This window comes from Leptopilina boulardi, unplaced genomic scaffold (genome assembly GCF_019393585.1).
Source record: "Leptopilina boulardi isolate dan_hultmark-lab unplaced genomic scaffold, ZJU_Lbou_2.1 LbouV2_172, whole genome shotgun sequence".
Lineage (NCBI taxonomy): Eukaryota > Metazoa > Arthropoda > Insecta > Hymenoptera > Figitidae > Leptopilina > Leptopilina boulardi.
Window position 1 is genome coordinate 766,557 of NW_026137721.1, and position 12,166 is coordinate 778,722.

The window sequence follows — 12,166 nt, forward strand, 5'->3', positions numbered from 1 at the left end:
TATTGAGCAATCCAGTGTGACGTCACAACGCCTCGGTAAAACCAATATCTGTACGTAGTTACCACGCGTGGGGCATGTTTACATTGCTTATAATACCAACTTGTCAGAATTTGCTATTATAATTAAAAAATTAATATAAAATGCCTGCCACTTGTCTTGTGCTTGACTGCAAAAGTCGTAATGGAGTTGATTCCGTGAATTTTTTTCGAATTCCAGTGGCTAGGAAATTAAAATCGGAAGATTTATGTAAATTGGTACATGACCGGCGAGAAAAATGGTTACGTGTTTTGAAACGAGGTGAATTAACTAAAACCCAACTAGAAAATGGACGAATTTGTTCTAAACATTTCATTACAGGTATGTATTAATTAAATTTTATAATTTGAAGAAATATATGTATATATTATACATGTTATTGTATTGTATATATAGTACATATATATATTACATAACCTATTTATAACTATCGAATACACGCATCTATGTTTATATATTGAATGACCAGAATTATCAGAAAAATAATTAATATTATACACAATTATATATGTATGTATTATAATAATTCTTTTAAGGTAAACCAGCTGCATTTTATGAAAGTCATCATCCCGATTGGGTGCCGAATCAACACATGGGATACAGTGTAGGTGTTATGTTAAAGAAGCCCTCGGATGTAGAAAGATACGAGAGGACAAAAAGAAGAGTAAATATCCAACAATTTGTTATTACCATTAAACATTGAAAATATGATAATCAATATATTTATTTACTATATTATGGCTAAAAGTTAGATTAAACAGTATACATGTAAATAATTTTAATTGTATAAAAAATGCAAGTGTACAATTTTTTTCAATTGAAATTTTCTCAAATGTTTAAATGATAAATCGACAAAAGTATGAATTTTGATTAGCCTTCATGAAGTGGAGATGAACAATATAATCATGTTACTTTTATAGTTGGAATTTTTGTAAATTTTTTTTTAAATTCTTGTAAATTCCTCTTACTTCTTTCAGATCAAAACTTTCATTTATTAATTGTACTTAAATATATACTAATATTTTCTTGAAAATTTAGATTTATTAAGAGTCTGAAAAAAGTTCATAAAAATTTATTCTTTTTACAATTGCATATCTTATCCATGCTAAACAGGGTTGCCACATGTCAGGGAAGTTAGGGAAGTCAGGAAAATGTCAGAGAAGAAGTTTTTTGTCAGGGAAGATTTTGAAATTGGATGAAATTAAACATGAAAAAAATAATTTAAATTTTCAAAAAATTGAACAAAATTTTATAAAGTAAAATACCGATAAAATGAATTTGGAAATGTCTTTTAAGCTTTATAACATTCAGGGTTACCATGGCTCAGGGAAATCAGGGAAACGTCGGGGAATTTTGTCAAAAGTACTGGAAAGTATAAAAGTTGTATAAATGCTACAAAAATTACGTTTTTTAAAAATTTTAATTCAAATTTTAAGTTTTAAAAATACTTGTTTAATTTTTTTATAGTTGAAAATCTCTTCAAACTTTTGCATTTGGGTCAGGGAAAAACAAAATAAAATTTTAGTGACAAATCTGATCACTCTAAATTTTAATGAATTAAAAATTCAATTATTCCAAGTTCAAATCAATTAAAAATTCAATTATTTCAAATTTAAATTATTGAAGATTTGTTTACATACTTCAGACAATAATTGAATTTTTGAGAATTTTTAAATTCAAAAATTTTTTAAACAATTGAATTTTGGAAAGAGCTACAAATTTGATTTTATTAAATAATTCAATTTCAAGATATTTGAACTTGAAATTTTTGTAAATTTGAACTGAACAATTTTTTACAAATTTTTCACAATAATTGAATTTTAGAAAATTTTTAATTGAAAAATGTTTTAAATAATTCAATTCTGAAAGATTTGCACTTTAGATTGTTAAAAATAATTGAATTTTGAATAATTTATTCTTTATGTTGTTAAAAATAATTGAATTTCCGGAAATTTTAAATTAAAAAGTTAAAAATTTCTATCAAAAATACTAAAAAAAATATTAAAATTTTAAAAATGCACCGATAATTCCATTTTTTAAAAATTTTAATTAAAATTTTTGCGTGTAAAAATTGTTGACTAATTTTTTAAAAAGGACAACCTTTTGAAAATTTTTCATTTGGGTCAGAGAAAAATTCGAAATTCCATTGGGAAATCAAGGAAAAGTCAAGGAAAAACGAAATGAAATTTTGGTGGTAACCTTGACATTAAATTTTGGTAAAATTTTTTATCTGTACTAAAAATTTTCTGTCAGGAAAAATTTTTTTAATGTCAGGGAAAAGTCAGAGAAATTAAAAAATGAATTCTTGTGGCAATCCTGTCTATAAAGTATTGTTACGTATTTTATGTGAATATTTTAACTCGATTAAACTAAACAATTTTTTAGGCTTACCAGAAACTTTCAATTTTAATTGAAAAAAGCATCCCACATGTTGAAGGAGCAGATTCATCGACCGAGGTTTCATTTCCGAATCTAGTGATAGAAACCAATGAAATCGTTTCATTGCCAAAGGAAAACGAAGCAGTTTCTGAATGTTTTACCTATAAAAGAAGAAAAAATTAGAAACTCATATATAATCATAATAACTCAGCGGTTGACAGTCGTGAGAAAAATAAAGAATTTCTTTGATAATGGAATTAATTTTAAAAATTTCTGCTGAGCCATAAATAAATATTATAATTTTCTGACACCTTGGCGGATTCGATTTGCGTAATGTCTACTTAACTAAGCGGACTTTAGGTAGACATTAGGTAGACATGTAAAAAAACGTATAAAAAAGCTATTAATCGACTTATTATGATAAAAAAAAGTTGATAAAAGGGTAAATGAATGTTTATAGAGTAAATTCGTACAAAATTTGTAATTAATAAAGCAATAAATAATTAATAATGAATGGAAATGTGCGCGAGGTACCTGATCAGTTCAGCTGTACAATTATTTTCGTGCTATTTTCATGAAAAGAATATAAATTAACTGCAAAAACAATTGATATTTATAAAAAAGTGTAAAATTGATTTAATTTTATTGTTTGCAATACGAATTATTAAATAATAATTAAGTTTTTATCAAATGTGAATAGTGTTGTGAAAACCTGTGAAAACTAATGAGTTACTACATTACCGATCGCATATGAGAGATGGCGCCACCAGTTTTTACAATACAGTGCGAGCATGTTTTCTTCCAAGCTTTTGCTTTGAAAGAAAATAAAAAGTGAATTTTAAAATGCAGAATAAAGTTATACAAATAATTATTGATTTCATAATTGTTTCTCGTTCAAAATTACGGACATGATTGCAGCTTTTTTGTTACACTCATCGAGAACTTTTTATTATCATATGCGATCGGTAATGTAGTAACTCATTAGTTTTCACAGGTTTTCACAACACTATTCACATTTGATAAAAACTTAATTATTATTTAATAATTCGTATTGCAAACACTCAAATTAAATCAATTTTACACTTTTTTATAAATATCAATTATTTTTGCCGTTAATTTATATTCTTTTCATGAAAATAGCACGAAAATAATTGTACAGCTGAACTGATCAGGTACCTCGCGCACATTTCCATTCATTATTAATTATTTATTGCTTTATTAATTACAAATTTTGTACGAATTTACTCTATAAACATTCATTTACCCTTTTATCAACTTTTTTTTATCATAATAAGTCGATTAATAGCTTTTTTATACGTTTTTTTACATGTCTACCTAATGTCTACCTAAAGTCCGCTTAGTTAAGTAGACATTACGCAAATCGAATCCGCCAGGGTACACTTTTTTATAAATATCAATTGTTTTTGCAGTTAATTTATATTCTTTTCATGAAAATAGCACGAAAATAATTGTACAGCTGAACTGATCAGGTACCTCGCGCACATTTCCATTCATTATTAATTATTTATTGCTTTATTAATTACAAATTTTATACGAATTTACTCTATAAACATTCATTTACCCTTTTATCAACTTTTTTTTATCATAATAAGTCGATTAATAGCTTTTTTATACGTTTTTTTACATGTCTACCTAATGTCTACCTAAAGTCCGCTTAGTTAAGTAGACATTACGCAAATCGAATCCACCAGGGCACCTAATATTAAAAAGATAATAATTATAAAAATAACAATACTACAAAAAATTTCCTGATATAAATTTTAAAAAATTCAATTTTTAGTAATTGCTGCAGCTAATGTAATATTTAATTAGTTTGTCTTTTGCTTAATATTTCACTACCTAAAACAATGAAAATAACTATTAATTTGTAAGTTTATGAATAAAAGAGAAATCATAGATTTCTTTCATTTTTAATTTATAACTTAATACTATATATAAATGTGTCTCAACGCAGTTAATGTATTTACTATTTACTATATTACATAAAAATTCGTATATACATACCTCACCACGCACGACATACTTGTCGTTTATTTTTATAAAAAGAATCTTTTGTACAAAACCAGCGACAAGAAATTTAAAAGCTTCCAAGCTTTTAAAAGCTTTTACTTCATCTTCAGTGTAGCAACTACGTGTTGAAAGTAAATATCTATATAAATCAACCACTTCAATTGGCACTAGTTCTTTGAGATTAGCACTCAAATCACTTTCTTTAATCGCATAAGGATCACAATTGTTAATATCCTTTATTTTTTCTAATTAACGACGCTTCACATCTCCTTGAAGAGTATGAAAATACTTGCTAAACATTTTTACTTTTTGTTTAAATTAATTTATTTCACCGGCATTCACATAATCTCTATGCAACTGAATGTAAACATGCCCCACGCGTGGTAACTACGTACAGATATTGCTTTTACCGACGCGTTGTGACGTCACACTGGATTGCTCAATGCCAAGAATCTTTAATTTTAATATTTAACAGAAATTCAAATCCAATATTCAGTCAACCTCTGTGACTGACCTTTATGGCCAGGTCCAAGTGAGGCAGCGCCATTTACATTGATACTAAAATTTTGGAAAATTTTCAACAGCCTTTTCTTGAAAACAAGATGGTAAAAATGCTTTTTCCTTTATGGATAATTGATTATTGGCAAGATATATACCAGCTAAAACTTTTTTTGAGTTAAAATAATAAAAAAAATTTCATGTCTTTAAATTAAATATGAGCACTTTTTTCACAAAAACTGTAACAGTACTTTCTCAGAAATTACAATCAAAAATGCAATTTCCATTTGGAAAATTAATAAACGCTAAAAAATACACGACCTAAGATTTACCAATCATGAAAATAACAAAAAAAAAGTTTTTTAACATAACATATTTTACTCATTATGACAGCCGTTTCGCAGTTTTGCCGAAAGGAGGAGATTGGCGCTGTTGCTAATCACCTGAAATACATAATCTACCAAAGGGCTGTCACAATCAGTAAAGCAGTATCAATATGTTAAATATTTAATAAATTTTTTTTTTGTTATTTTCGTGATTGTTAAATCTTAGGTGGTGTATTTTTTAGCGTTTATTAATTGAGGGGCTGGAAACAATAACAACCAGTACGCTCGGCCGGTCGCTTTGAAGCCAGTCAACACGTCAAAAAGGTGAAAAAATTGAAACTCAAAATTCGGATTCTTCAAAAGCTTCACTTTATAGAAGATAAAAAATGCATCTTTTTTCTCTCAGAAATTTTTTTCTAAATCCAATATTTTTGATAATAAAAGCAAAAAACCCAAAAAAAAAATTTCTCAAATTTAATTAAATTTTGAAATATAAACGAACATTTCTTTCACAAATAGTAATAAATTTGTTTACAACTTGGTATACATACTAAATTAGGTCTAATAAAGCCATTAAAACATTAGAAAAGGCAAAAAAAATTATTGTTTTATTATTTTTAATTAAAAATTGAAAGAGGTCGATATTCACATTTTCTAACTTTTGACGATAAAATGTCTACAGGGAATTTCAAAACTGTAAGAACTTCTCTTATAATATTTATATTATTTATATTTATTTATATTATATTTATAATATGCGTATTTTAAATATTTACAAAATATCAAGTATGAATTATAAATGTTACTAATATTAATATTGTTAACAATTCTAATACTAATGTACATACATATAAGATACTGATCACAAAAAATAAACATAACTTTCTTCTTATTTCACTAATTTCTTATTATTCGAGCCGAAATAATTTCACATACTTCAAGAAAGAGTCTCCAGCGGGTTAAGTGAACGCGATGGGCTATCTGCTTTTTCTTGAAAATTAATTTTTTTAAAAACTATAACAGGAATTGATTTGGAATTTTGCAGAAAACTTTCTGAAAAAGTAGTGAATAAATATTATAAGAGAAGTTCTTACAGTTTTGAAATTCCCTGCAGACATTTTATCGTCAAAAGTTAGAAAATGTGAATATCGACCTCTTTCAATTTTTAATTAAAAATAATAAAACAATAATTTTTTTGCCTTTTCTAATGTTTTAATGGCTTTATTAGACCTAGTTTAGTATGTATACCAAGTTGTAAACAAATTTATTACTATTTGTGAAAGAAATAATCGTTTACATTTTAAAATTTCATTACATTTGATAAAATTTTTTTTGGGCTTTTTGCTTTTATTATCAAAAATATTGGATTTAAAAAAAAGTTTCTAAGAGAAAAAAAATATGTTTTTTTATCTTCTATAAAGTAGTGCTTCTGAAAAATCCGAATTTTGAGTTTCAATTTTGAGGTGTTGATTGGCTTCAAAGCGACCGGCCGAGCGTACTGGTTGTTATTGTTTCCGGCCCCTCAATTTTCCAAATGGAAATTGCATTTTTGATTGTAATTTCTGAGAAAGTACTGTTACAGTTTTTGTTAAAAAAGTGCTCATATTTAATTTATCGACATGAAATTTTTTTCATCATTTTAATTCAAAAAAAGTTTTAGCTGGTATATATCTTGCCAATAATCAATTATCCATAAAGGAAAAAGTATTTTACCATCTTGTTTTCAAGAAAAGGCTGTTGAAAATTTTCCAAAATTTTAGTATCAATGTAGATGGCGCTGCCTCACTTGGACCTGGCCTTATTATGCGCGGACATTTAAACATCAACTCAACCTCGTTTGGTTCGTTTTATTTATATTTATTATATTTTTTTATATTTCATGTTTTATAATATATTTTTATTAAAAATTTTTTTTTTAAATTATTGTATTCTGAAATATTGATTTCCCAGTTTCATTAATTTAATTTCCCTTTTTTCAAGATTTTTCCCAATTAATTTCAAGAAAAACGGAATATCCTTTCGAGTTAAATAATTTCGTAATGAATTATTGTTATAATATAAAAATGTACTTTGATCTTTTTGAGGTAAAAGAAAATTATCGCATTTTGGTGAAATTTTTTTATCGCATTTCTGTAAAAATTTTGGAAATAAATTTTTATTTCTTTTCCAATTCTCGGAACCTGTGGAATTTTTCATTGTAGAGCATTTTGTATGAGAGAAACTAGTTTCAATTTTAGTATCTGAAGCATTTTCAATTTCTTCGGTTGGATCTTTTTTTTTTTTGAGCAAAAATTAAATTCAATTACTTGATTATATTTTCAATTAAATAATTTTTATACCTAAATGTAAACTTAAAATTTTTTGCTTCCTCGTGGAGGAAGCTATGTAGTCCTTTCGTTTATAAACTTTTTAAAAATGGTGAAAACAAATTTTCCTCTATATAGAAACATGTTATATGAGATCCTGATCAATTGTCCGGATGTATGTATGTGTGTGTGTATGTGTGTGTGTATGTGTGTGTGGATAGTTTTTGTGAACACGATATCTTTAACAGGTTTTAATGGATTTGGGTAAAATTTGGTAGGCTTATTTAACACATTAATCTCTCAAAAATGACGAGAGGATTTTTAAAAATACCCCAAAAAAAAAATTTTATCGTCTTTTTTCCAAAAATTTTTTTTTAATTGAAAAAATTTTTAAATCGAAAAATTTAAGGTAATATATAATATAATCGTCTTCTTTATGTCAAGATGAATCGATTGATATATATAAAGTATAGATTTGATTGAAATTTAAAGAATTAATGAAAGTTAAAAAATCAAAAATTCTCATTTTAGCTAAAAAATGATGTGTTTATTTAAATTCATGTTTATATATGAAATAATTTTATTCCCTGCATTGAAACGAATTGGTTGGTATATATAAAGTATAGATTTGATTTAAAATTTGAGAATTAATAAAAATTGAAAAATCGAAAATTCATATTTTAGCTAAAAAATTTTGTGTTTTTTTAAAATTCAAGTTGATGAATAAAATAATTGTATTCCTTGCATTAAAACGAATCGATTCGTATATATAAAGTTTATGTTACACTCAAAATTAATTAAAATTTTCTTTATTTTTCAAAAAATTTAATTAATTTAAAACATTTTTAACTCGAAATTTTTTAAATCAATCAATTGAATTGGACAAATTCATTGCTTCCTTCACGAGGAAGCGAATTTTTTGCTTCACAAAATGAGGAAGCATAATGTTTATGAAATAAACATAAAGGACCCCCTCCTTGTTTAATTTATAATACAATTTATGTAAAATTTATTTGAAAACAAAAAAGGAAAAGAAATTTAGGATGTAAATTTTTTTCAATAAACTACCTTTTTTTGGTGATTTTAATAATTTTCTCGAGTCGAGAATAGTTTTCATTTCAATAACTTCTTTGATTTGTTTAATAGCATAAATTAACATTGATCTATCTTGGTATTTTTCCATCTCGAGTTTATCAATTCGACAATTTTCCTCTCTATTTGTTTTCTTATCTTTTAGTTTTGAAATCCATTCCATCATTTTATTAAAATCCTTTTCTTGTTTTCTGTTACGGTTTTTTAATTTTTCCTCTTCCTTCTGAATCTTTTCATTTGGAATTTTTTTCTCATTTTCCAAATAGTCAAAAGATTCGAATATTTCATTGACCGAGGTTTCTAATTCCTCAATCTAAATATAACTTCAAGAAGAAGGGAATTTGCCAAAAAAAATCGAATGTTTTATAAGAACACAAAACGAAGCTGAAGTACGCAACGTTTATGATAAACAATTTTTAAAAAAATAATTTTTAAAATGAAAAATTCTATAATTTTTTGCTTAAAAAATATTTCTTGTTATTTTTTATTAATCAAAAAATTATAGAATTTTTTATTTTAAAAAATTATTCCTTTAAAAATGTTTATTATAAGTGTTGCGTACTTAAGCTTCGTGAGCACAAATTAAAATAATGTTATTTCAATTATGATAAGAAAAATGTAAATAATATTAATAGGGTAAATGCACTAATTGCGGCGCGATTCCAGTCAAAATACCTTTGAAATAGAAAATTCGACATTTCTATTGTATAAACTCAATTTAAGACACTAAAAGCTTATGTTATTTAGATTTTTAAAAAAAATTTTTAACTTATTTATAAAAATCGATTATTTAAACAAATATGAGAAATTAAAACTGATACCGTAATTTTCTATTGCGGAGTGTTTGTATCAGTTTCGATGATCAAAATTGCGTGTATTTTGAAGATACTTTGCCCGCCGAAATTGGAGCCAATGGAAATCTTACACTGAGAAAAAAAATTTAGTGTTTGCAACAAAATTGTTTGGTTAGGCAATTTTGGTTCTTGGAACCAAATTTTGGTTGACTGAAACAAAGTCGTAGGGTTATCTCAACCAAACATTTGGTTAGGCCAACAAAATTATTTGGTTGAACATTTTTAAATTCCAACCAAAATTTAGTTACGACAACAAAATAATTTGGTTAACACAACAAAATAGTTGAAACCAAATGATCGTTTGTTGTCCTAACCAAAATTTGGTTGCGACAACCAAATAGTTTAATTCGCTCTTAGCTCATAGCTTAAGAGAACAGTTAGTTTAAATCTCTCACAAGGATGGGTAGTCCAGTGGTCAGAGCTCCCGACTTTCAGTTTTAAAACAGAGGTTCGATCCCAGGCGGAGGTGACATTTTTCAAAGTCCATAAATATTTCAATTGGATGAATATAAATTCAATGTTAAATTGATAATAAATAAACAATGAAATAAATAAAGATGATAAAAAGAAAAGAGATAAGGTATAATAAAATTTTTAATTTTACAAAAAAAACTGTTGGTTTCATCAACCAAACATTTTTGTTGACCTAACAAAAAAAATTTGGTTGAGCTAACCAAACATTTTTGTTATGCCAACAAAAAACACTCAACCTAATTTTTTGGTTGACTCAAACAAATAGTTTGGTTGCTTAAATACTAACAAAAATTTTTTGTTGGCCCAACCAAATTTTGGTTGCTCTGACTAAACATTTTTCTCAGTGTAAAAATATTTCAATTGCGGCGCCGAAAAAAAATTGGTCTCAAATAATTAAATTAATAATTGTTTAAATGTGCATCTTTATAAGTAATTGTATCAAAAAAAAGATTAAAATAATTTTTTTTAATCATTTTGCAACAGTTATATTAAATATAATAGTAATAATAGTTATTTTTTATGAACGTGTCGTTACTGATGCACTCGCCGTAATTGGTACACTTACCCTATAGTTAAAATCAGGATACTAATAAAAATAATATATTAATAAAATTAAAAATTATATTCATTTATACCTGTTTTATAGTTTTACTTTGATTTTCCCTGAGTTCAGAAAATTGTTTCAAGTAAATATTGTAAGATTGTTGAATTTCATTAATTTCTTGTCTCTGTTGTTTAAGATTGTTAATCATTAATCGAATATTTGAAAAATCTTCATTTTCCAATTGAGGAAAATTATTTTCTATGGAATATTTTACTCGATGTACGATGTCATCAATCTATAAAAAAATTATATATTTTTTATTTTATTATTAATTAATATTTTTATAATTTCAATTAATTATTTCTTGAAAATTAAGATTTTTTACTTTATTTATTTCTCCACCAATGAGATTCAATGCTTGTTTCACTTTACAACATTTGATATTATCTGTACACTCATTTTTATCGTAAGTTGTAATTTTGAATTCATCATCTTCATTTAACATCTAGAAAAAATGTGTAAAATACAAATTATTATTAAAATAATTTTTTTATTTAATTATATCTACGGTTATAAATATATACCTGTTAAAAATTGGGACAATTGCATTTATTGTAATTAAATATTGAATTTTCCAAGTTTTTCGTTATTGTTAAAGTTTTCTTTGGATGATATTTAAATAATTCTAAATAATTTACTTGTTCTTTGATAATGTCCCAATCATTCATAGTTTGCATTCTATTTAATAAGTTTTCTCTATAAACTGTTTCGTCTAACTGTAATTTTATTTAGCTATAATTAATTACTAATTAAATTAACTAAATAATTTACTTGAAATCTAACTATTTGAAAAGATTTATTAAAACAAATACTGTAATTTTATTCGTTGATTGTAAATCACTTTTATTTGTAATTAAATTTTCCAAAGTTTGTTTTTCAGAAATTTCATTCTGTAATGCTTCAATTTTTACATTTTGAGTTTGTAGTTTTTTGATGATTATTTTTTGAATCTGTTTGCAAAAAAAAAAAAAATGTTCAATACTTTGTGAATATTCCGAAAATAAAACAATAATATAAAAATTCAAATATTGAAAATATATATATATTTTCCAAATTCAAAATTGAAATCTATATTTTTAAAATTATTTTGTGCTTTTAGATTTATAATTTTTTTTATTTTTACTTCAGATATTTCGATTGTTTGCGGAAGAATTATTTCTTCGTTTGCAAATTTTCGTGTGCAAAAATAAAGTCTTTTTGATTTTTCACAACAACCATGCGATCGACGTTTGTTGTAATTTGATTTTTTAATTTTACTAGTACACTTTTTATTTCCTAAAGAACTAAAATTTTGACCTATTGCCCAAAAACTTATACGTTGCAATTGATTTTTTAAATTCGATCTCTATAGAAGATATTTTTTAAATATTTTGAATCGAATTAATGCAAAAATATTTAATTAATACAAAATTTAATCTCAATATTAAAAAAAAAATTAACTTACTTTTTCGGGATTCCAAAAATTAATTTTCACTTTTTTCATTAATGATTACCTTTCTTTTTTTTTTTTTGACAAAAAATAGCTAAAATATGTAATAAGTAAAAAAAATTAAATAATCTTAAATA

General features: G+C 25.1%; 2 protein-coding genes across 2 annotated transcripts; one reads left to right on the plus strand and one right to left on the minus strand.

Moving 5' to 3' along the window:
- The first annotated feature begins 3 nt into the window (after nt 1–3).
- LOC127277610 (uncharacterized) lies at nt 4–2,786 on the plus strand. The gene is made up of 3 exons (XM_051298884.1): nt 4–357; nt 573–700; nt 2,422–2,786. Exons 1-3 carry the CDS (start codon nt 141–143, stop codon nt 2,596–2,598), a joined length of 522 nt encoding a protein of 173 aa, XP_051154841.1. The 5' UTR covers nt 4–140; the 3' UTR covers nt 2,599–2,786.
- A 4,256-nt stretch (nt 2,787–7,042) lies between these two features.
- Nucleotides 7,043–11,530, minus strand: LOC127277618 (uncharacterized). Its single transcript, XM_051298904.1, has 6 exons — nt 11,413–11,530; nt 11,125–11,316; nt 10,926–11,045; nt 10,632–10,835; nt 8,645–8,981; nt 7,043–7,540 (listed from the first exon to the last, which is right to left on the minus strand). The coding sequence occupies exons 3-6, from the start codon at nt 11,043–11,045 to the stop codon at nt 7,191–7,193; spliced, it is 1,011 nt and encodes a 336-aa protein (XP_051154861.1). The 5' UTR covers nt 11,125–11,316; nt 11,413–11,530; the 3' UTR covers nt 7,043–7,190.
- Nucleotides 11,531–12,166: the final 636 nt, after the last annotated feature.

Excerpts from the sequence above, each read along its gene's own strand:
- LOC127277610 (XM_051298884.1), top strand. The coding sequence starts at position 141 with ATGCCTGCCACTTGTCTTGTGCTTGACTGCAAAAGTCGTAATGGAGTT. Across the intron at positions 358-572 it reads TTCTAAACATTTCATTACAG|GTAAACCAGCTGCATTTTAT; the intron begins GTATGTATTAAT and ends AATTCTTTTAAG. Across the intron at positions 701-2,421 it reads ACGAGAGGACAAAAAGAAGA|GCTTACCAGAAACTTTCAAT; the intron begins GTAAATATCCAA and ends ACAATTTTTTAG.
- LOC127277618 (XM_051298904.1), bottom strand. The coding sequence starts at position 11,045 with ATGTTAAATGAAGATGATGAATTCAAAATTACAACTTACGATAAAAAT. Across the intron at positions 10,836-10,925 it reads TTGGTGGAGAAATAAATAAA|ATTGATGACATCGTACATCG; the intron begins GTAAAAAATCTT and ends ATTTTTTTATAG. Across the intron at positions 7,541-8,644 it reads ATTAAAATCACCAAAAAAAG|ATCCAACCGAAGAAATTGAA; the intron begins GTAGTTTATTGA and ends AAAAAAAAAAAG.